General features: G+C 45.3%; 5 protein-coding genes across 5 annotated transcripts; 2 read left to right on the top strand and 3 right to left on the bottom strand.

The window, feature by feature from the left end:
• Window positions 1-3,014: 3,014 nt before the first annotated feature.
• Window positions 3,015-7,476, bottom strand: LOC131271347 (uncharacterized). The gene is made up of 5 exons (XM_058272749.1): window positions 7,362-7,476; window positions 3,945-7,293; window positions 3,459-3,857; window positions 3,273-3,363; window positions 3,015-3,190 (listed from the first exon to the last, which is right to left on the bottom strand). Exons 1-5 carry the CDS (start codon window positions 7,379-7,381, stop codon window positions 3,111-3,113), a joined length of 3,939 nt encoding a protein of 1,312 aa, XP_058128732.1. The 5' UTR covers window positions 7,382-7,476; the 3' UTR covers window positions 3,015-3,110.
• A 587-nt stretch (window positions 7,477-8,063) lies between these two features.
• Window positions 8,064-10,787, bottom strand: LOC131271346 (BOS complex subunit ncln). Its single transcript, XM_058272748.1, has 4 exons — window positions 10,430-10,787; window positions 10,094-10,281; window positions 9,113-9,919; window positions 8,064-9,039 (listed from the first exon to the last, which is right to left on the bottom strand). Exons 1-4 carry the CDS (start codon window positions 10,596-10,598, stop codon window positions 8,548-8,550), a joined length of 1,656 nt encoding a protein of 551 aa, XP_058128731.1. The 5' UTR covers window positions 10,599-10,787; the 3' UTR covers window positions 8,064-8,547.
• A 1,273-nt stretch (window positions 10,788-12,060) lies between these two features.
• Window positions 12,061-17,535, top strand: LOC131262307 (meckelin). Its single transcript, XM_058264284.1, has 8 exons — window positions 12,061-12,274; window positions 12,788-13,578; window positions 15,020-15,649; window positions 15,720-16,001; window positions 16,072-16,218; window positions 16,292-17,056; window positions 17,129-17,216; window positions 17,291-17,535. The coding sequence occupies exons 1-8, from the start codon at window positions 12,061-12,063 to the stop codon at window positions 17,533-17,535; spliced, it is 3,162 nt and encodes a 1,053-aa protein (XP_058120267.1).
• A 302-nt stretch (window positions 17,536-17,837) lies between these two features.
• Window positions 17,838-18,604, top strand: LOC131272072 (nuclear cap-binding protein subunit 2). The gene is made up of 2 exons (XM_058273690.1): window positions 17,838-17,994; window positions 18,091-18,604. The coding sequence occupies exons 1-2, from the start codon at window positions 17,923-17,925 to the stop codon at window positions 18,508-18,510; spliced, it is 492 nt and encodes a 163-aa protein (XP_058129673.1). The 5' UTR covers window positions 17,838-17,922; the 3' UTR covers window positions 18,511-18,604.
• LOC131272071 (coiled-coil domain-containing protein 134-like) lies at window positions 18,554-19,680 on the bottom strand. Its single transcript, XM_058273689.1, has 3 exons — window positions 19,393-19,680; window positions 19,122-19,243; window positions 18,554-19,056 (listed from the first exon to the last, which is right to left on the bottom strand). Exons 1-3 carry the CDS (start codon window positions 19,550-19,552, stop codon window positions 18,628-18,630), a joined length of 711 nt encoding a protein of 236 aa, XP_058129672.1. The 5' UTR covers window positions 19,553-19,680; the 3' UTR covers window positions 18,554-18,627.
• Between the last annotated feature and the right edge of the window lie 1,349 nt (window positions 19,681-21,029).

Below are 21,029 nucleotides of genomic sequence, written 5' to 3' on the forward strand. Positions count from 1 at the left end.
GTCCCATGGCTCCCCCTAGCAGATATTGGCTGCACGTGCTTTCTCGGAAACGCCAAAGATGAGCCTGGTCGCTTCGGCTTCTACTTCAAAGCTTTTTACTTATTCAAGGGCTAGCAATGGATACGAAAAACGAAAAATCGCTAGAATCGTTAAGCAGGTTGAAGTCAACCAAAACGCTTAAAGTTGGGTTTTACAAGCAGTGAAAGAAAAAGAACGTTATAAAATTCATTATGTGCTGGAGTGTTAGTTAATTGTTCTAAGGAAGGACGGTGCACGCGATTCGAAATTCATTTATCCGCCCCGTTCTTATTGGTTGTTTAAACTCTTTATGAAATACTTCTTTTCCCATCTCATGCTACCTCATGGAGCAACTTTAATTTTAATGTGCAACATTTTGAGTTATTTTTATCTCTCTTTCTCCGTTCGATCACGTTGCGCTCGGCCATTCCAGGACACTCCCAGCGAAGGTCGCCGCGGGCACCCGTTCAGCATAGAAGCAGGAAAATGGAAATGTGCAACGTTTGTCTCTGCGTGAGGCTAAATTTAGAATAGTTATAGGGAAGAAGGTGGTTAACGTCTATCTGTTGCATGAATCATTAAACTCTCACGTTAAAACTGTAAAACGTGGATAGTGTATGGCCCATGATTATTTAAACAAAACTGCATCGCATTGTTGGTTGGAGATTTTATTATACGAAAACGGGCACGGAACGTGTTGGTGGACCACAAACCAAAATACGTACGACCAGCAGTGAATTTTTAGCACCTTTAGGCAGTGGGATATTTATGCAGAGTTGTTGGCTTAAGCTGCGTTGTAAAAAAACCGACACCGAGCTGAGCATCTCGTTCGGAACTTCTCCTCAAGCCGGGCATTCACCAAGCGGCATGTAACGTGAGACACTCGGTAATCGTCAACCGGTAAGACAAAATGGAACGAACAAATGGTTCAAGCGAACGACGGGAAAGTTGGAATGGGGGGAAAAAAAAAGGTTCGAACATTGGTCGCACGTGGACCGGCAGGTTTTGACCATCGACAGACACACACAGACACACGTCGGGAAACACTTTTTAAGGAGTGCTGACTGCGTCAAGCGAAGGCATGCCAACCCAACTGCCCCCCCAGGCTTCATCTTCTGCATCCTTTCTGCACCGTTATTGACACGCGACTGGCGGGTACGTTTGTGCGTCGTATTTCCGTCGGTTCAGCAGCTACCCGTTCGGACACCCGACACTAATGATCCTCCGTGTGGTGGCCACCCTCTACTCCAAATAGCGGGGATACTCGAAACGCAACGCCAAGCAAAAAAAAAACAACTCACACCCTTCCATTAAGCCCTGGGTCAAAGACTCGCATGGTCCATGGCGGCCGGATGGGTCCCATGTTACCGGCATGTCCAAGCTGGAAGCGAACACCAACCACGTGGTAATGATTTAGTGGCTCGTGACAAATCATGCGCCGTGCGGACACGGCTTCACACGGTTGCTCCCTTTTCCCCGGTGGGACCAAACTGAAGGTAGAAACTTCCGGCCCGGGCCGGGGGCCAACATGGGGATGGATGGATTTTCGGTTTTGGGACTGGAGTTTACTTTGGCGCGCGCTGGGACCGAACCACCCGGGCGGTAACGGTGATGGATTCGAGGCAGTAGATATTCCGTAGGGCAAATGCCTGTTCCATAATGTTACTTCGCAATGGTTTAACACGTGTATGGCCATTGAGTGGCAGGTGGTCGCGTTTTTGCCTCGCGGTTAGCACGCAGAGAAACGTGGGTAGATGGTGAATGTCCCAGTCTCGCGTCGTCAACAGAGAGAAAATAAAGGAATGATTAAACTTTTCGCTTCTCTGCACTCATGTGGAAGCCAGACCAATTTTGATGCCGGAGTTTGGTGGATTTATGGAAAGTTAAAATAAAGGATAACTCATTATGTTTGGTTCTGCTTGTTCCTCTTCTTTACATTTCGGTGTAACTAAAGCGATTTAATCAGAGCTTTTGCTTATATTTAGTTCTCTTCTGTTACAAAATGTCTGTTCGTAATATGAAAAAATATCATGCAAATAAATATCTAACTTCGAGCTTTTATATATTAAATGCTTGCATTTTATTGATGGTATAGTTATGAAGGTACTTCATTTTAAAATAGAAAACCCACTATTTAACGTTTGCTAGGGCGATCCAGTATAGTCGGCAGATGGTTTAAAAAAGTTTGAAGTTGAACATGTTAACCGAGGGATGTTTGTTTCACTATTCGAAGGGACATAGTCTTTCAAGCTAGTTTATAGCTATCCACTGCTATTCTGGATCAATATAAATGGAAAAAGTAAAAAAAATTGCTTCCGGCCTCAAAATCTCCAAGGGCAAAAATTTACACTAACAATGCTTAATTGAATGTTTGTAAAAAAAAAATTGACTCTACACACAGCACTGCCTGGGCTTGGATTTCGATTCTAAATTAAATAAAAATTCGAACAAACTACTATTCAATTTCGCGAAAGTCTTAACAAGCGTTCTATTCGGTTAATATTCTTAATCCCAACCACGTGGGCCGCATGGTAAGGGTGAGTGTGCGGTAGTAACAAACCAAAAAAAAAGAACAACACCGCAAGTAGCCGCCAAGATCATCTGTCGGAAAAGTGTGTCACACCGCGGTGTGGTGAATAGCAGCTAAAGCATCGTGTCACACGTGTCTACCGGTCCATACGGACGTTTATGTAATCGCTGAAACTTTTCTTGCGGATTGAGGCGGGGGAGAAACGTTCGGTGACCTATATTATTCAACGGCAACACGTGCCACAGCTCCAAAAGAAATACCGACGGAGAGGAGAGTGTGTTAATCAAACAAATGGAGGGCACCAGGGAAAAGGTTCTCATTGGTGTTTTTCTCCGTTTCGTACCGATTTAGTATCTCTTAGCAGCCGAAAAGCGTTTTTGAGAGCAAATGTTGCGCATTTTTTTATATTGTCGGTAAAAATTACTAGAACAAAAGACTACACGCGAAACGAAGCTATCGCAACCGATTACAAATTAAAACATTTATTAATAATATCTAACCTTTTACTATAAAACATGCTTCAAAACAGACAAACATTACATCCATATCATCACAAGTCGGCTCATTGGCGCAGTCCTTCGATTGTTTTAATCATAAACATCAGTGACACGTCTGGACCGTTCAAAACCTTATACGAGCAGCCTGTATTGATGAAAAGATTGTCACATGAAACCGTTTGAGTTCGACGCTGTGAAGCACATAATGTCACAGTCAAAATACCTACCGATTGGAAGTAACAAAAAATCTCCTCCAACTGCCTTCACTTCAAGCTCATTGATGACGAACGTTAACGATCCATTTAGGACAAGGAATTTCTGAAACAAGAAGCATACAATTCGCAACGTTAAAAAGCAGACGACATAGGAACCAATGGAGCATACAATAGAAGTTAATCAAAGACTACGCCTACCAGATGGAAATTGTTCAGCCGCGTCATCTTCTTTTTGGCATTGGGTAGAAACCGAACGAATCCGAAGTTGTCGTACTTGGAATAGATGTAAAACGAGTACTCAATGTCACCCCGCCGCTGGAACGACAGATGGTCGATCGAACAGTGCGTGAAGCCCTGGATATCAATGGGCATCAGTTTCGCTTGCTGTTGCTGCTGGTTTTCCATCAACATGTACATCCAGTCCATGGCTTGCCGTTTGGCCGTCAGTATATCTTCGGTGGAGCCAACGGACGCACTTACGGCGGATTCTCCCCCTTTTTGGCCTCCGGGGTCACCGTCCGCTGTTGAAGAGACGGTCGCACTAGAACTAGGCTTTTGCCTGACTGGCGGAGGTATCGTTTCCGTTACATCATCGCTCTGGGAGAAAACGGGGAAGAAAATACATAGTAACTATCTCAACGGTATGCTCATTCGTGTTGTGCTAGAGGGATTGTCCTTCCTTACCGTCATCACCGCAGAAGAGAGTCCAGAATCGAGCGATTCACCATTGGCCGGACAGTGACCGTTGCCGTTTGCGGTAGCAGCTTCCGGCTGCTTTTCGGACCATGCGATCGTACGCTTTTTACCAGCTGACGTCTGGGTAGAGCCATCGGTTATGGGCACGGGAGGAATCCGGAACCCATCGTCATCAATTCTTGTCTCGGTCGAGATCGGCTTCTTGGTGGCCTTTTTCTTATCCTTCACGTTTTTCTTCGAGTTTTGTCTTTTTTTCTCTTGCTCTCCGTACAGGACCAGTAACTCATCAAACGTCGGCATGACATACTTTGGTTCGTCGTTCCTACTCAAAAGTGGATTGCGCATCAGTACCTGCTTCGACAGGCACCGTTTTCGGTTGCTCTTCCGAATGCCATCGCTTTCGACGTGCTGGCGCAGCTCATTCGATATGTCCTTCCAATACTTCTGCCCTTGTTCGACATTTTTAGGATCCTTTTTTGGGCGCCCTCGCCCTCGCCCTTGCCGTGGCACTGGTGGACGTTTGCCGCTCGTACCACTATCGATTCCATCCGACCCGGTTGATGATGATACTTCCCTGTCCTTTTCCGATGGCTCCGTATTTTGCTTTTCTTCGACGGGAGATTTAGGTTGGCTGGTACCGGCTCTTTTCTCCTCCTTATTCACGCTCATTTCGATAGCATCGTTTTTATTTTTGGCTCCTTGACCCTCCTGTAACCGTTTCAGGGTTGCCATCGATAAGCGTTCGATGATCACAGCCAGTTGCTTTGTCATGGGACGGCTGACAGGAACGCACTTCGGCTCAACTGCCGGCTGCGTTTCAGGGACCGCTTCGTCCTCTTGAGTCATCGGTAGCGGTTCGGGCGAGGGAATATTCTCGTCCAATTCATCCACCAACCCGGATTTCTCTCGTGGGAACAGCTTCCGACGTTGGCTACCCCGTTTCGATTTTGCGTCCTTCGTCTTTTGTGGCTGCTCAACGGCTTGGAAGTAGCTCTCCGTATCGTTATCAATACTCGGTTTAGCACGACGTCGTTTCGAGGGCACCACGATCGTCTCACGCCGTGCTTGATCGTCACCGTCGGCCGGTCGTTGTTGGGGTAATACCGGTTCCTCCTGGCTAACCAACCGATCGACAAATGAGGTCAATTTGAACGACACGTGATCTTGCGGAGAACTAACGCTCACAATACGTTCATGCGTTTTCAACACGTTTTGCCGCATTTCGCAAGCCGATTGCACACCAGGTTCTGATTCCTTCGGACAAGGTGAAACACTTCGACGTTTCCTTGATTTGCTTAGCTTGTCACTCTGTCGCTGCGGATCAGTCTCTTCCGTGGCCTGTGTCGGAACCTCCACCTCATTCGGAGTATTATTCGAGAGAGACGAGTCGTCGTTGTCGTCATCGCTGTCGTCGTTGTCGTCATCACAAAATGCGGACGGTGGGTCGTAAATGTCCATCAACACGGTGCGTGGTGTGTCAATGTTTGTGATGGCCATCGGGCTGCTGATGGTACGGTGTCCCGGTGATGCTATTGCATCCAAGTTCGTTTCCAATCGCCCATCATCCTGCCCCTGCTCCTGTTGGCTACTAACGTCGTTGGAACCATTTCTAGTCGAGTCTTCCATTACCATATTGACGGCGTCACTAATTGTCTTATTTTTTCTTTTGTCCTTCGGACTAGAAACGGGAGAAGGTACGGGCTGCGGGAGCGGTTGTTCTCTGTTTCGCTCCAACCTGTCCGTTTCTAACTCGTTCTGCTCTCCATTTTTCGACGGTGGATCATCCCCCCGTGGTACTGCACCGCGCCGAATGATATCGTCAAATGAAAGCGAACGTCTGGTCAAACTTTGCGGCCGGCACGGTGATCGATCCTCTTGATGCATTGCTTCCATTTGTTCCTCTATGGTCGGCCCTGTGCGTTCCGATTCTTCGTTAGTACGATTTGCTGGCAAGGACTCGACCTGCTCGTCGAACGCCTCAGATCGTGTTAGTTGTGATTTTCTCGTCTGCCCGGTTGGCATAGTGGCGGAACTGTTCAACGATGATTTTCTCAACTGTACGGTAGGCTTAGTGGGGCTCCAAACGGTACACACTAATTGTCCGTGCGATGTTCGATGCATATCCTTTCTCTGCTTCACTTTGAAATTTTCTTCTTCTGCTTCCTCACTGCTTTCATCCGATGTCACGTCGGAATGCCTTGGTGAACGGACATAAGCTGGAGACAATTCGCGTACACTTATTAGCTGCTCGGAAAAACTAACGCGATTCCGAGGAGACGGCGAAACAACCATTGGTTCAACCGATATCTTGGTGGTGCGTTTCTTCAGAATACTCTTTTGCGGCGTATATTCTACGCTTTCGTCTATACGCAGTGCTTCCACGGCCATGGATCGTTTCGGTTGCTGTTGACTTGCCGCCATGCTGGTTCTTTGCTGTTGATCTGTGAGTTTCCGCATCGATGGTGACCGATGCAACTTAAGCGCACTAAACGGAGAAGCCGTTCGCATCGGTGACTTGTGAACCGGACTTGGCGTTTCCGGAATGACTACCATCGCTCCGTCCCCCCGTGGTGGTGTGCTTTCGCGGGCGTCTCGATCGATGGCATCCGGCTGATCCTGGGTGGCCGGAACGGTGCCATTCAATTGCGCCTGAACAGCGTCGACTCGAGCGACCATGGGCGCTACACGTTCCTCAAAGATGGGTGATATGGTTTCCCTGATGCTCATGAAGTTGTCGTTACTTCTCTCTTGCTTTTCGCCCGGCTTCGGCGTGCTCGATACAATTTGGCGAATAATTTCGCACTTCATCTGATTAGCTCGCTGGCACTCTTTGATCAGCGTTTTCCGACTGAGGTTCGTGCCGGAGCTGGCCCGTTGCACCGGAATCCTACTTGGACTCAGCAGACGATGCACTGGGGAAGCCCTTTGCGAGGGAGGAGATTTTGGATTGCAATCCCGGCTGCCGGCGGTTGGCGTAGAAGAGGTCCCATTCTTCGAAGGAGTGATAAATGAAGCAATTCTATTATTGACTGAATGTGGCTGAACCAGAGCGATCCCGGGTGAAGCGTTGGTAGATGCCGTATCGGATGCTGTTTCCAATGCTGGCGCATCTGTAGCATCGTTTGTTTTGCTCGGCGATAGACTAGCCGCCAGTGGCTGAAGATGGTCAAGCCTAAAGTTGATTGGATTTTCTGCCCCATCGAGAAGGAGATTTAAGCGGGGTCTGCCAGCACCTTGCTTGCGTCGGATATAATCAATCAACATTTGACCGTCGGAAGAGTCCAACGCATTCTCGCGCATCAGATCGTCAATGTCAGACAATCTTATGGCCGGGAACCTTAAATAGAAAAACAAAACACAAATAAGGTAAAGGGAAACATTGCATGAACATTCGTTGTATGGTACTTTTGCTGTGAGAACGCCATTTTCCATTAGCTTGGGAGAGATGTTTTGTTCTGCAACAACAACACTTGGACTAAATTTTCACTATACTGCGAAGAAAAGTTCCACTGCAGACTATTAAACGTATTCACATAGATCGTATTCGCTATAACACGCGTTTAAACTACTATTGGAATTCTTATTTTTACTTGTTAGATAGTTTTGCTTGCAGCCTGTTTCCAACGGACGATGAACACTCGATTTCTTGCGCGTCGTGTTTTCTATATGCAGCGCTTCACAATCCAATTGACAATTTTGACAGTTATTTTTGAAAAAACACCAAGGTTACTTGTATGATGGTATACCTACCTTGGTAATAATTTTAAATGTGCAGTAAAACTGTTAGGCGAGAAATTAAAAGTAAAATGTGTTGGAACATTTAAATGAGAATAAAAATTATATTATCAACTTGGACTTAGATACTCATGCATCTCTTTGAAGCAGCAAAGATAACAAATCAGAGAAGATCTGGAAGCTTTCAACCATTGTCGATGTGCCCAATATGGTCAAAATAAAAAATACTGGCTACATTAGTACCGGTTATAGTAAAATATGCTAACTCGGTTGAGTGCTATACCCTATGCCCGGATTACGGATTGAGAAAGACGTAGATGAACTTTACAAGCTGTTGTACAAGGTCACCATCAATCAGAGAAAACATGTCTGTTTACTTTGCACAAATCGTCGTCGACCCAGCTTCGATTGGCAAATTCGTTTTATTTGGTTTTGTTCGGTTCGTTTGCACTCGTCGATACGCTGAGAGAAAAGCGAATTTCCTTTAGAAGCCGTCGAGACACGTTCGAACGGAGCTAATAAATAGAACAAAGGAGATGAGAGAGTAATGCTAACTGTGAAAATGTGGAAAACCAAATGAGAAAACTGGACCACACAACAACTTGGCTAGGGGAGAAGGGGACTAGGTGTTGCACCGTGTAACATTTGGGAAAGGTTTTGCACAACGCTACAAAATGGAACCGATATCCGTCTCGATGAATGATGTGTGTATTGCATTGGTGTGAAGAACTTTCCGCTATAGTCTCAAAGATGGTTCCGAACATGAACGCCTAATGCAACACAAGGAAAATAAAAACATATTCTTTAAGCTAAACTACCCGCACCTACAGATGATTGATATAACTGTCTGTCCGGCTCAGTTCACTTTGGTTTTCACTACCGTCATGCGACACACGAAACCGTACAGCTTGTGAAAGTGGAAGATCGCAAAGTAGATCGACGTCAGATACAGGCAAATCATGAACGTCAGGAAAAGGTCAAAGATAGCCGGCTTGACGTTGTAGATGTTGAGTAGCGCGTCGCGGTCATCGTACAGCATAAAATCTGGTTCGCGGGCGTCCGGTTTTTCGTAGGTTAACTTCACATTCCGGAGGTACTTTTCGAAAGCGTATTTGAGATCGTTGTTCTGATGCGTCGAACGGATGTGCAACCAAGGCAAAATGTGTTCCCGGGTGATGGCCATCGACCCGGTGAATATCTCCCCGGCGGAACCATCGTCAGCAGGTACGTTGTAGATGTGGCTGGCCAGCGCTTCCGCGATGATCTTCACGTTACGTTCCAGCGCCTCCAGCTGCTCCTCGGTCGTATCGTCTTCGAAGATTGTGTTCCGAAGCGGATCTTTGTGGCTCTGCACGAGAAATGGAAAAACGAAACGAAGATTGACGTACCGTAGGATATACGACCCACGGCATGTGACTTACCTTTACGTTGGAAATCGTGAATGCCGGCATGCGTTTCATGCTGAATCGCTCGTGTTCCCAGGCCAGTAGAGTGTCTGCAAGGTTGATCTTTTTGTGCACTCCTTCCACGGTCACATTTCCATAGCGCTGGGCAACCGTTCGTAGCGTCTTGTAGAAACTGTTCATCGAGGTACCCTCTTTCGGGGGCTTGGAAACGTGCATGTAGATGTTATCATTCGCCAGCAGTTTGCCGATCGTGTCAAGACAAATGACGAACTCAGCATGCTGTATTTGCACGTTCTCGTCCAGGTTCGAGTCGAGCCATTTCTTCATGCCTTGGAAGTTGAGCAGCACACCGGATTCCGAAACGAGAAACATGAGCCGATATTTGGGGATGGTGGCGTGCAGTTTGCTGAAGAGCTCCACCAGCGTCAGCAGGACGGCCACATCCGCGTTACTTTGTCGTGTATTGGTAAGCCCGAACGTGTCGAGATGGGCGGTCACGATGATTAATGGCAGCTTGCCTTCACCATCGAGCGTTTTGCTCGGCTTGGTCGGGGCCAGTTCGCCTTGAATGATCGGTATCTTCGATTGCTTGTTGATGGCATGGGATGCACCGGATACGACGACCTGGTAGCCGTTGGCCGATATCGAACCGAACATTTCGCTCAGGGCGGATTCCCGTTTCGGTGCGTTCTGCTTATGGCTGCGTACGGCGGTACGCGTTACTTCATCGATGATTACATTCAGCTTCGGATTGAACTTAGAAAAGTACACCGGTATCGGAACATCCTGCATCATCATCGCCTGCTCAAGTAGGTGAATGTGCTATTGTGAGAAAAAAAAATCCCGATCAGTACGCAGCTACCTTGGATCAATTTTAATCCTATTAGTTCCCTTGCGCCGGGTTACTTCATATGACTAATTCGATTATGGAATCTCACACGAATTGAGAACAGTGACCCAGTGGATGGCAAATGTAAACCCGTGGTCACAACTTACCTGTTTGTCCTCCAAACTAAGAGCGGTTGTATCTTCCGGTAGGAGCACTACCAGACCGCCTGCTTTGGCACGAATTTCTCGAAAGTGATCGATGGTCATATCCTGCAAACGGGTCAGCACACAGTGTCGCGACGTTTGCCAGGTGTACAGAGATTTGGCTTCCAAATTCAACGCCGATGCACGGCAACCTAACGCCAGGCAGGGAAAGACAAAACGAACCATGTTAATGCACACGTTAATCAAAAGTTAATTAAGCGACGTCGTTGGGACGGCGACCGTACTAGAGGCCGGAACACTCCCCTAACCTCAACCTAAACTGCACGGCAAAATACCTACCGTAGGGGACCCCGTGAACGTCGTACTGTGACATCCGCTGTACGCCAAACTCGCTGGCCGCAAGAACCGGATTGGAGGAGCATATGATCAGGATCGGTAGCGTTATCAGCAGATAGTACGGCAGCCCACCGCGGAACAAGTCGGCAAAGTTATCTGCTTCTTCAAACATCCTCAGTGTCGTAACTTTTGTACCCCCGGTTCGTAGTGTAGGGAATAAATTCACAGATTTATGATCACCCCCCGCGTTGGTTATGGTTGGCACGAGCGGACACCTGCTATCGCGGATACGATTGAATGCCGAATGGCACCGTTTTATGTGATGAAAGTACAGCGGAAAACTTTCCGTGGGAAAAATTTATTCGTCGTCCGACGAGAAATTGGATCGAACGAGACGGGGAACGAAAATGTCAACAATGACAGTTGACATATGGCCGAGACGGCCCAAGAAGCCACGAAACAAGGTGAATGCAATGTAGAAGGTGATGCTTCTAACATCCTCGTGGCAACCATATTGAAATGGGGCTATGACAATCGCTTTTGACGATAAATATTTATTCTATATTGTGGTGTTAATGGCAACATGGCAAATTCTACGGACTGTCCAAATTCTGTGTTTAGTGTAACATAGTAGTTTCCATAGTCAAGATATCTCACACAATGACGAATCCCTTTTCGTTCGGATTTTAATCTGTCTTGATAGTTCAGTGAATTCAGCAACAGTTCAGCGAATATTTATTCTTATTTTGTTTATTGAGAATGCCTGTTTTAAATTGAGAAATGATATTTATTGATAATGCCACATCGAGATTGTTTATTGGGCTAGTGAAGGATCTGTCGGGGCGGTCCGCGACAGCCGAGTGGTAGGGCCGGTTAGAAAATCGGCCCATGAGCACCGAGGCTCACCACCTCGACGGCGTGAGTTCGAATCCCAACCGAGACCGGACCCTCCCCTGTACGAGAGGACTGAATATCCACGTACAATAGGGAAACAACTGGACTGGAAAATTTATACAAAACAAACAAATAATTTGAATTATTTTGAATCTGAATGCGAATTATAAATGTAGGATGCAGTTTTTAGTCAAACTTTTTGCAGAATAAAGTGTAGTAAGTTCATATGATCACTAGACTAACTTGGTTGACTATTGTTTATTACGCTATTTTGAGAAGAGTCTATTTATCTCCTTATGGGACAATCATGGAACACGTGTTACAGGTGTTACTTTTGGAATAGTATTATTCGGTACAACAACAAAGTCTGAATTGAAATGTACACGAGCACCAGCCCCTTTCTGCCGGGTGTTTGATTCAACATGGCATTGGGGAGGATTGGATTGTATTTGCACAAGTTAGTAACCATAGTAACGGAAACTAAACAAACGTGCCCCCTTGTTTACATGGGTCAAGTCCAGCTTTCCTTAGGTTTTCCCTCGGTAAGGCAATGCAGTCGGCTGCAGATAGTTGTCGAGTCAATACGAATCCTTCCGGGCACACGACTCACACGGGAGTCAAGTGAAAGTGAAAGCACCATTATTTATTCGCCTAAGATGGACATTTTTCAAAAAGGACCCTAGTGTGGCCGATGCATGATGGAGCTTAGCCAAGGCAATTTCAATTCGATTCTAAGGCCGATGCCTCAGATGTTGTCTAGGTGGAGAATATTTATATTGCTTGTGCTCGCGTGTAGTGAATTGTTCTTCATAGCAAAGGCGGACTTTTACAACTCGAACGACGTGCAGCTGTACGCCACGCCCGACGGGTGTCGCACCAACGAGTACTTCGATTTATTTGCCATGAAGTGTGTGGTGTGCGACGACGGATTGCACCTGATACCGGGAAAGGACAGTGAGTATAAGAGAGATTTGCATTCCGAGTTCAAAACTTTTCGATCGTTGGCCTTATCGATTAAACAAGCTTGAACTGTTGCAGTTGTGTTTAAAAATAAGAATAAAATTATATGGTCAATATTTTGAGCCCCATGCCCCCATGGGAACTGTTTTGGAGATGATGATTCAATATTCATCGAAATGATACTTGCACGTCACTTATTCAGAGACATCGTTTAAATCTTGAACTTATGGATCTGGTTTGAGACGCAAAGTATTTTGTTAGTTGCAAATGAGGTGTACGTTGCGTATATTACGAATAATAAATAGAAAAGTATGTAGTTTTTGCAGTTTAACAATTTTTATTTTTATCTTCTACACACATTTTGGTCTGGTTACATATTATTCAACATTGTTCATCATTATATTTATATACTAAGACACTGTTAAATTGCCTTTGACCTCATAAAACATAGTATTTTACCAAACCAATAAGATGCAGAAAGGTCACAAACCATTCCGGTCTTTACAGAGCTATCCTGCACGTGCAACGATCAGTCCGTGGCCACACGCGACCATGACAGTGTCCTTCAGCGGCCGGTTTGTCAAAATGTGAGTGAATTCTTCGCCCAGTTCGGTGCGGGCGAGCGGATCGACACGGTCAACTTTTGCAAAACCATCCAAATCGGCGTCATCAACACGACCAAGTCGTCCCGCACGGTGTACCAGCGGCGCCGGACGTTCCCACCCGGCACCGAGCGGTCGGTTTGCGAGTGCGACCTAAAGGCCAACGCGCTCTACATCGAGCCGGATGTTGTGCGCCCGCTGGGACCGGGCGAATCGCGCGCTGCCCATAACTTCTGCCTCCCCCAGTCGCTGCTCCGCGACGTGCAGCACTTTCCGGCGTTCAGCTTGAATCGGTTCCTGCACCAGAACCGGCAGAACGTCAACGTGTACAAAAATATCAAATTCTTAATAGTGTTTTGTCATGTGATCCGGAGCATGCGACATTGCCAGCAGTTGGCGAATCTGTGCGTCCTCAGTTTCTACAGCCTGGACTGGTACTCGCCGTGTGCCATTTTCTACACGTACCAAACGTACGACCTGACCGCGCTAGGGGCTGCCGGTAGCGGTGCCAGTGTCCCCAGTGTGGTCAGCGCTAGCCAGAGCTATCTGGCCGGGGAGGGCGGTGGCGGTGGTACGGCGTCCAAGCTGGGGCCCGAAGTCGTGCAGCCTGGATTGTTCTATCGTCGCGGAAAGTACGTTGGCGAGCTGCTGGAAAAGTATTTGGACTACAGTTATGACAACGATGTTGCGAAGCAGGTATGTTGGTAGGGTCAATGGTGACGAAAATAGGGCACCAAATGTTACATCCTCGCGTTGAAAACGGAAAGTTCCTAAGGGCTGAGGGCAAGTCCTCCTTCTCTGCACCAAATGTGCCAGTTAACTCGTGCCTGTTAAATATGCGAATCCCCCTCATTTGTTTTGGTGCTATATAAACCTTCATTAATAAAGGAAACTAGCCACTCATTTGGCCTAGGACAGAAAGCGGTACGGTAATGTATGCGCTGCAATTAATTTTAACGATAAAACTGTTTTTCTTATGTTTCCTTCCACCGTTGACATGGCTTAATTGTGGGTCAAATTTGAACTCATGCGGCGGGCAGTACAATCTGGGGTGTAAAACCAGGTCGAGAGCTCCCTAGTAGCACGTTAAGAAGATTCTAAACATGACACAAAGGTTAGGGACCTTCGTTTGGTGCGGTAACACGCTTTGACCCACATCCCCAAAATTGAGAACTTATTAGAATTGTCCACTTCGACCTGAAAGCGCGAAGGAATCGTCAACATTAACAAATCATTTTTCATTCCTGATACCGTCTTCAGGGCGTTGATGTGTGATCCTATCATAGCCCATCCGTAGAGTGGATAGAGAGTAAAAGCGGTGCCTAATAATTAATGCCCTGTGTGCTCCGCGAGGTCCTTGGTGGACAGTAATCAATCCGCCTCGCATGGTAAATGTTTTCACCGAGTTGAAGGTCAATGCTAGCTGATCCTCCTGAATATTTGAGCAAATCACATACCCCATTCATAATGCAATCATGGTGCAGGAGGCGCCCAACAGCCGCACCACGCCAAACCATTTATCGGGAAAATTAAACCAACCCCGTCGAGCCTATATTGTTGGTTGGGCTTGAATGTATAAAATAGAGAACACGGTTGAGCTGGGATCTAGTTTTGCAGAAAGGGAAACTATTGAACAAGGTTAGTTCCCTTGGTAACTTCCGATTCGATGGATTCATTTTTGTTTTCGACGTGGTCCGGATACGTCCATCAATCAAGTAAACATTGTTAAATCAATTGAACTTTAATTCAGCATCCTCTAGTACGGCCATGTTGGTTGAAGATAATGCAAGTAAAAAAGAAAAATGTCCTAACAAAATAAAAGTACAGAAAATGAACATATTGTACTTAAAGGTTTTAAGTGCTCTAGGGTTTTCTTATCGCCGTCCTCTAATCTTTGCGTTGGGCTTTCACTTGCTTGCCATTTACTTTTTTTCAAGATAGTTCATTTGCGAGTGCACTTGTACACTCTATTCCAGTGGAGTAGCTAAAGCCTAATATCATTGAACACGCGACATGCAAATGTCGCCGGTAAAAGCTCACGAATCATTGCACATGCACACAAGCGGGTCGTCCAGTACGGGTAAAGTGGAGCGCACTACTTTTCTAACCCTTCCGCCCGAATCGATTATCGTTCCAGATAAACAACACCCTCAACCTTACCCTGGTGAGCTACGATTTGTACGGTAATTTGCGACAATTTCGCGAAATGCACTTTGCCGACGTAAACCTCTGCGAACGGTACGACGTCAGTCAGGAGCAGCGGATACGCTTCGGCCAGAACTATCGGCGCAAATGTCGGCTAACGGTGGACCGGCTCGTGGAGGACTTTCGGGAGGTGGAGTTTCTGTCGTTGTATGTGAATTTTTACGAACAGAAAGTTCGACTCATGCGCCCGGTGCCGGTGCTGATAAAGGACGCCTTCGCTCAGAACGATGGTGATGAACCGGAACGGTGGCAGCTGGTTAAGAGGTTTCTCCTGGTGGACACCCTGTCGGGGCTGAACGAATTACACAAACCGCCACTGTACGGGGAGGTCGATGTGAAGAATCAGTTCTTCTTTCTACGCTACGTGACGAAGATCGACATCGAGTTTAAGCTACATCCGGATCATGGAAAGCATCCGAACCAGATTTCGGTACCGTTGGTACGAATGGAGTACGCACTTCTCAACACAACAAACGCACGGGTTCCGTTCTATGGAAGTACGGTCGAGTTTCAATTCAGCGTTTCTTTTACGAAGACTTACAGCTACACCTCTTTGCTCGAAGTGAGTAAAGCATCCAAATGTTTCCTTCTGACGTTTTTTTTTAATAAATTCGTTGCGTTCTTTTTCCCAGATCCTACTTCCAATCTTCATACTACTCGCCTTTTCTATGACAGTTTTTCAATCGTACTGCTACAAATTACGCCAAAGCAAGGAATACTATGATATGGAAATTTTCTGGAACTTTCTTATCTACCTTGGCTCGTACCTGGGAACGGCTTTCCTAGTAGTTACGGCTATCATAGTCCTTCATGTGCTTTTCATTTACAAAACACAAAGCACCATTCACCTGTTGCTACCGTTGGAAGTCCAGAATGTAGTGGAGGTGTTTATTTACGTCGGATTTAGTCTGAAGGTAGGACAGAAATAAAAAAATTACAAAACGAATAACACTTTTTAATGCCAAATCATCTTCCTGCTTCTAGTTGATAAAACTCATACGAGTTTTTTTCTACATGGCGAATGTGGACATTTTCTTCATCGACTGGGAACGACCGAAAATATTCGATATAGGCACCATGAGTCAAAGAGTCCACCAATTGGATACACCTTCCATTGCATCCAGTACGAATGTGAGTTGATCTACTCGGGTAAACCACGTCTGATGTTGACCCAATATACTATTCATGCTGCTTTTATTTACAGACCAAACCGACTTCTTCTCACGATAGTGTTTCGGCTTGGCGGAATTACTTCATTGCCAACGAGTGGCAGGAACTGGCGACCAGGCGAAAAATTTCCATGTTCGCCCACATCGTACTGCTGGCGCTTGTGTTTGTTATATTTGGGTTCGAAAACTGGTCTTCCAATGCGTTCCAGCTGCATCTGTACCGCAACGAAGAAGCACTGGGAAAGCCTGACAAGGTGCTTCTCGTAGCCGTAGGTGTTTTGATATATGCTACGGTGTACGTGGTGCAGCGGCTGTATAGTTTCCTCATACACGATCGGTTCATCGAAAACGCCATCCAGCAGTTTATCGACGTTGCATCGATCGCGAATATATCCGTGTTCATACTGAGTATGGAGTCGTACGGGTACTATATTCACGGACGTTCGCCGCACGGATTCTCCGACACGGACATGTGCTCGATGATTATGCAGTTCAAGCGCGAGGAGGAAAATCTCTGTGGAAATCGAGGGCTGCTGCCAGGATCCGAGCAGCAAACGTACTCCATTTTGGTGCCAAAAAACCTGCGAATGTTCTACGACAAACTCATAACGCCGCTGCGAAACTCTTCGTCGCTCGGGCCGCACCAGCATCTGAACCAGCCGCAGTTGATTGGAAGTGCTAAAATGAGCACGAGCGAGGTATTTACCAGTCCTGGTGGAGGTCGTATGGAGTACAACTTCGAGCGCACCATACTGACATATTATAACGTAAATCGATTCTTTGCGGCTTTTGTAGATCACGTAGGTTTTGTTTTATTATTCTATCGGTTAATGTTGGCAATATGATCTTCTACCTTGATTTTTATTTTTCAGGCACTAAAAGATGTTGATTATATTATTCAAGAAAGGAGCATTTTGGAAAACATATTGAACTGTGAATTTCAAAGCTATGTGACAGAGAGTAAGTTGAACTGAACGGAAATTTGCCTCGACCTGCTCCAAATGGTGTAACTAATGTGCTTTTATTTTTGGCAGATAAAGGCGTTTTCTATATCGACAACGGCCACTCGTTCGATCAAATTTTGTTCTACGGAAATGAGGGTATATTCTTCCAGGTTGAGCTGTTGTTGTTCTGTTGCGTGGTGCTGTTGTCTGGAAACTATCTGTCAGCAATCATCGTCATCGGAATCGTATTCAAGTGTTTCGAAGTGGTGATGAATTACGTACTCAAAAATAATCTTGCCAAGAAGACGCTTATTGATAAACGATTTTTAATATGATTGTGTTAGCTGACGCGTTTGGTTTTTGAAATAAAGTAAGAGTGATACAGCAATAATTCGATTTTGAACCATTTATGTGATCGTGTTATTGTGTTTTTACATTTTAGTGTCAATCTACTGTAAATAAGATCTATCAGAAAATTTTGAAATCGTTCACGTGGTTCCTTTTTCGCGCCTTATTTTATCGACCTGTCTTTTCATATAAACCTTGTGAAGCATTTTAGTTGCTATTTTTACTCACAGAGGTCGTGGCGGTTGGTGATGCCTGTTAACTGTCAGTCTCAAGTTTGTTTTGATAGCAATTGGCCTGCCATTGACGAACAGATTCAGTCGAGTGTTCGGCATCGTGAAATTTGCAACATTTGCAACAGTTTGAAACCATACGAGATGGCTTCCCAGATTTCATCCGTGCATACACCATCCGTTGCACTTAGTAAATATCGCGATCAACACTTCAAGGTAAAAACTATAGGGAAAGCTTTGCCGCGTCAAAGAAGCTGTGTGTGTAGTGTTTACATTGATCTTGGACTAAATGCGCTTTCCATGTTCTTTTAGGGTTCTCGTCACGAGCAGGAAAAACTGCTTCGTCTTTCCTCAACGTTGTACATAGGCAATTTATCATTCTATACGACCGAGGAACAGATACACGAACTATTTTCACGTTGTGGCGACGTCCGGCGCATCATCATGGGATTGGACAAGTTCAAGAAGACTCCGTGCGGTTTCTGCTTCGTAGAATATTACGCGCGGATGGATGCGGAAAGCGCAATGCGTTATATTAACGGTACGCGGTTAGACGATCGTATCGTGCGTGTCGATTGGGATGCAGGGTTCGTGGAAGGTCGACAGTACGGTCGTGGCAAAACCGGCGGCCAGGTGCGTGACGAATATCGACAGGATCACGATCTGGGACGTGGAGGCTACGGAAAGATGGTGCAAATGGGACAGCTCGGTGCACCGACGATGCGGGACTGAAGCGTTCAGCGCTAACTCTAACATAAATGAAACTACTTTGTAAATTTTCCATAAGTATATTTAAGAACATGAAGTCCTTTTTAACAACCGCGAACAGGTGTGTGTGTTTGTGTATGGTCATAGTTCAGTCTTCGGAGGCGTTATTGAAGGTCCTTTTTTCGTTTTCGTTTTGCTTTTCTTTTTCGCTTTTACGTTTTCCCCACTGGTAGACTGTGCTGCTTCTCGGTAGGGATTCACGTAGCTGTCGGTCCGCTGGTCTTCGTTAATTTCCTGATTCAATAACCCAAGCAACTCGACCGACTTGTCGTCCAAGATGTGGTCAAATGATTTTGAGTAATTTAGTGCCTGGGTCATCAGTTCTCGCCAATCTGAAACAGGCTTCAGAATACGGTAAGACATGTCTGGGAAGTGTAATACCAACTCCGCGAAAAGACATGTGTTCTCCAGGTACTGTGCCAATGCGTTGATCAGCTCCTGTATTTTGGGAAACTCCGATTCAGCCGTAATGTTATTCCCACGTAGTTTTGCTCCTTCCTCACGGATTAACTAGAAACATGTTGAATGATTCATTTAAAAAACTGGCTCCAAACGCCAATCACAAACATGCTTACCCTCAGTACCTCGTCGATACCAAGCTTCAATAATTTATACCGCTTCGCGTAATCGTCGATAGATTGTAGGTGGTTTACCAACAATTTATGCTCCTCCCGTTTGCGGACAAATATTTTCGAATCTAGATAAGTAGAGCATTAAGGAAAACGTGTCGTTTGCCGGGTGATAAGAAAAAGGGTCAATCTGTTCGATAAGAGATCATTGACGTGTCGTTTTGATGATCGACAGATACCCGTCTATACGATTCGATTTACCAATTGAAAAGGATACACACTTTCTCGTTGATCATTTTGGTCAAATCCAGCTCGGGAACTTTTTCAACATCTTTTGCCGAGTCGGCTAAACATGATGTTTTCGATTCACCGGCAAAAGTTAAGATTATGGTCCAAATAAACACACTTGATAGTACTGACGATGGAATTCTACCCATCTTTAGGAAGACAAGTAGAACCACAATTTCTTGTAGTGTAACTTACTGATTAATTTAAGATTCCAGAATTGAGACAAACTAACAGCAGCATCTAGCTGGTAAAAGATTTGGTGTGAAACTGTTCAAAATATCAGATTTTCCGCTTGACACAGGTCAGACCTTTCTGAGCGGCTTGTCAATTGTAAAATTGTTTACATTCATTATGTCAAATATTTACTTAAACGACCTGAAATTTCTGCATCTTGAGCGCTGGCCACCTTCGAGCATTGTAGGAATCTTGAGTGGCGGCCATCTTTATTGAACATACCTTAATCCAACGGAAAACACGTGTATTCAAAAATTGCAAAAGAAAAATTAATAAACATTTATGTAATACAACCTACCAATTAAGCATATACATTTGTTGTTGTACGCATATTGAAGTTAACTCGTTAATTCGTAGAACAAGCTTCCTGCATTAGTAAAAATTCTGCGAACACTAAATTGGGTTCAAAAACTGTATTTGCTACAGCTTCCTGCGGGTAGTTACTAATTTACTGCAATCAATCGTAATATCTGAAGTCGCATAGTTTACGGTACCGTATGAAATGCTGGTCAGATTTTTCACACTATTTTGAAATGGAATCGATTTAATTGATGACTAAATTATAGTCCCAAATAGCCCTCATATACGATCAATATTAGGGATAGTGCAGGTATGGCGTCGAGGTTAACCTTTTCTTGTAATTGTAGAGTCTGGGTTGTTAGAAATAAGCACCGTTTAGCACACCTTAGTTATAACTACCTTGTGTAGACATTTCTCTGCTTGGAGAGTTAAGGATCTGGCATCACTGTTGTGACGACCAGAACGGTATATAAACCGATGCGCGTGAAGTATTATTTGTAGTCGTAGCAAACCGTGGAATAAAGCTCAAAACTGTATTTCGTATTCTCACATTAACAGGTTATGGGCCCAGTCTAAAAAGGCTTCTGTTGAAAAATGGCTTATCAAGTAGTGCTACCTCGTTTGGGAAATGACAATTTCGAAATCTGGAAATTCCGCTTGGAGATGGAATTAATCCGCCAGAATTTATTGTCTTACATTTCTGAGGCCAAACCGGAAGAGGCGAATGCACAGTGGATAGCCGGAGATGCGAAGGCTCGTGCAGTTATAAGTTCGACTGTCGAGGACAGCCAAGTGGTTTATATTTTAAATAAAACCACGGCAAAGCAGATTTGGGATACTCTTTGTTCGGTTCATAAGAGTAGTGGACTCCCGTCGGTGCTGTGCGTATTACGGAAATTATGCACATTGAGGTTATGTGAAGGTGGGAATCTTCCGGATCACCTAAGTGAAATGATCAAATTACACACGCGTCTGCAAATGATGGACGAAGGGCTTAAAGATCGTGTGTTCATGGCGATGATCTTGTCAAGCCTGCCGCCTTCGTACGGTAATTTAATAGTGGCGTTAGAAAATCGTCCGGAGGTCGAATTG

Source organism: Anopheles coustani, chromosome 3 (genome assembly GCF_943734705.1).
Source record: "Anopheles coustani chromosome 3, idAnoCousDA_361_x.2, whole genome shotgun sequence".
In the NCBI taxonomy this organism is placed as follows: Eukaryota; Metazoa; Arthropoda; class Insecta; order Diptera; family Culicidae; genus Anopheles; species Anopheles coustani.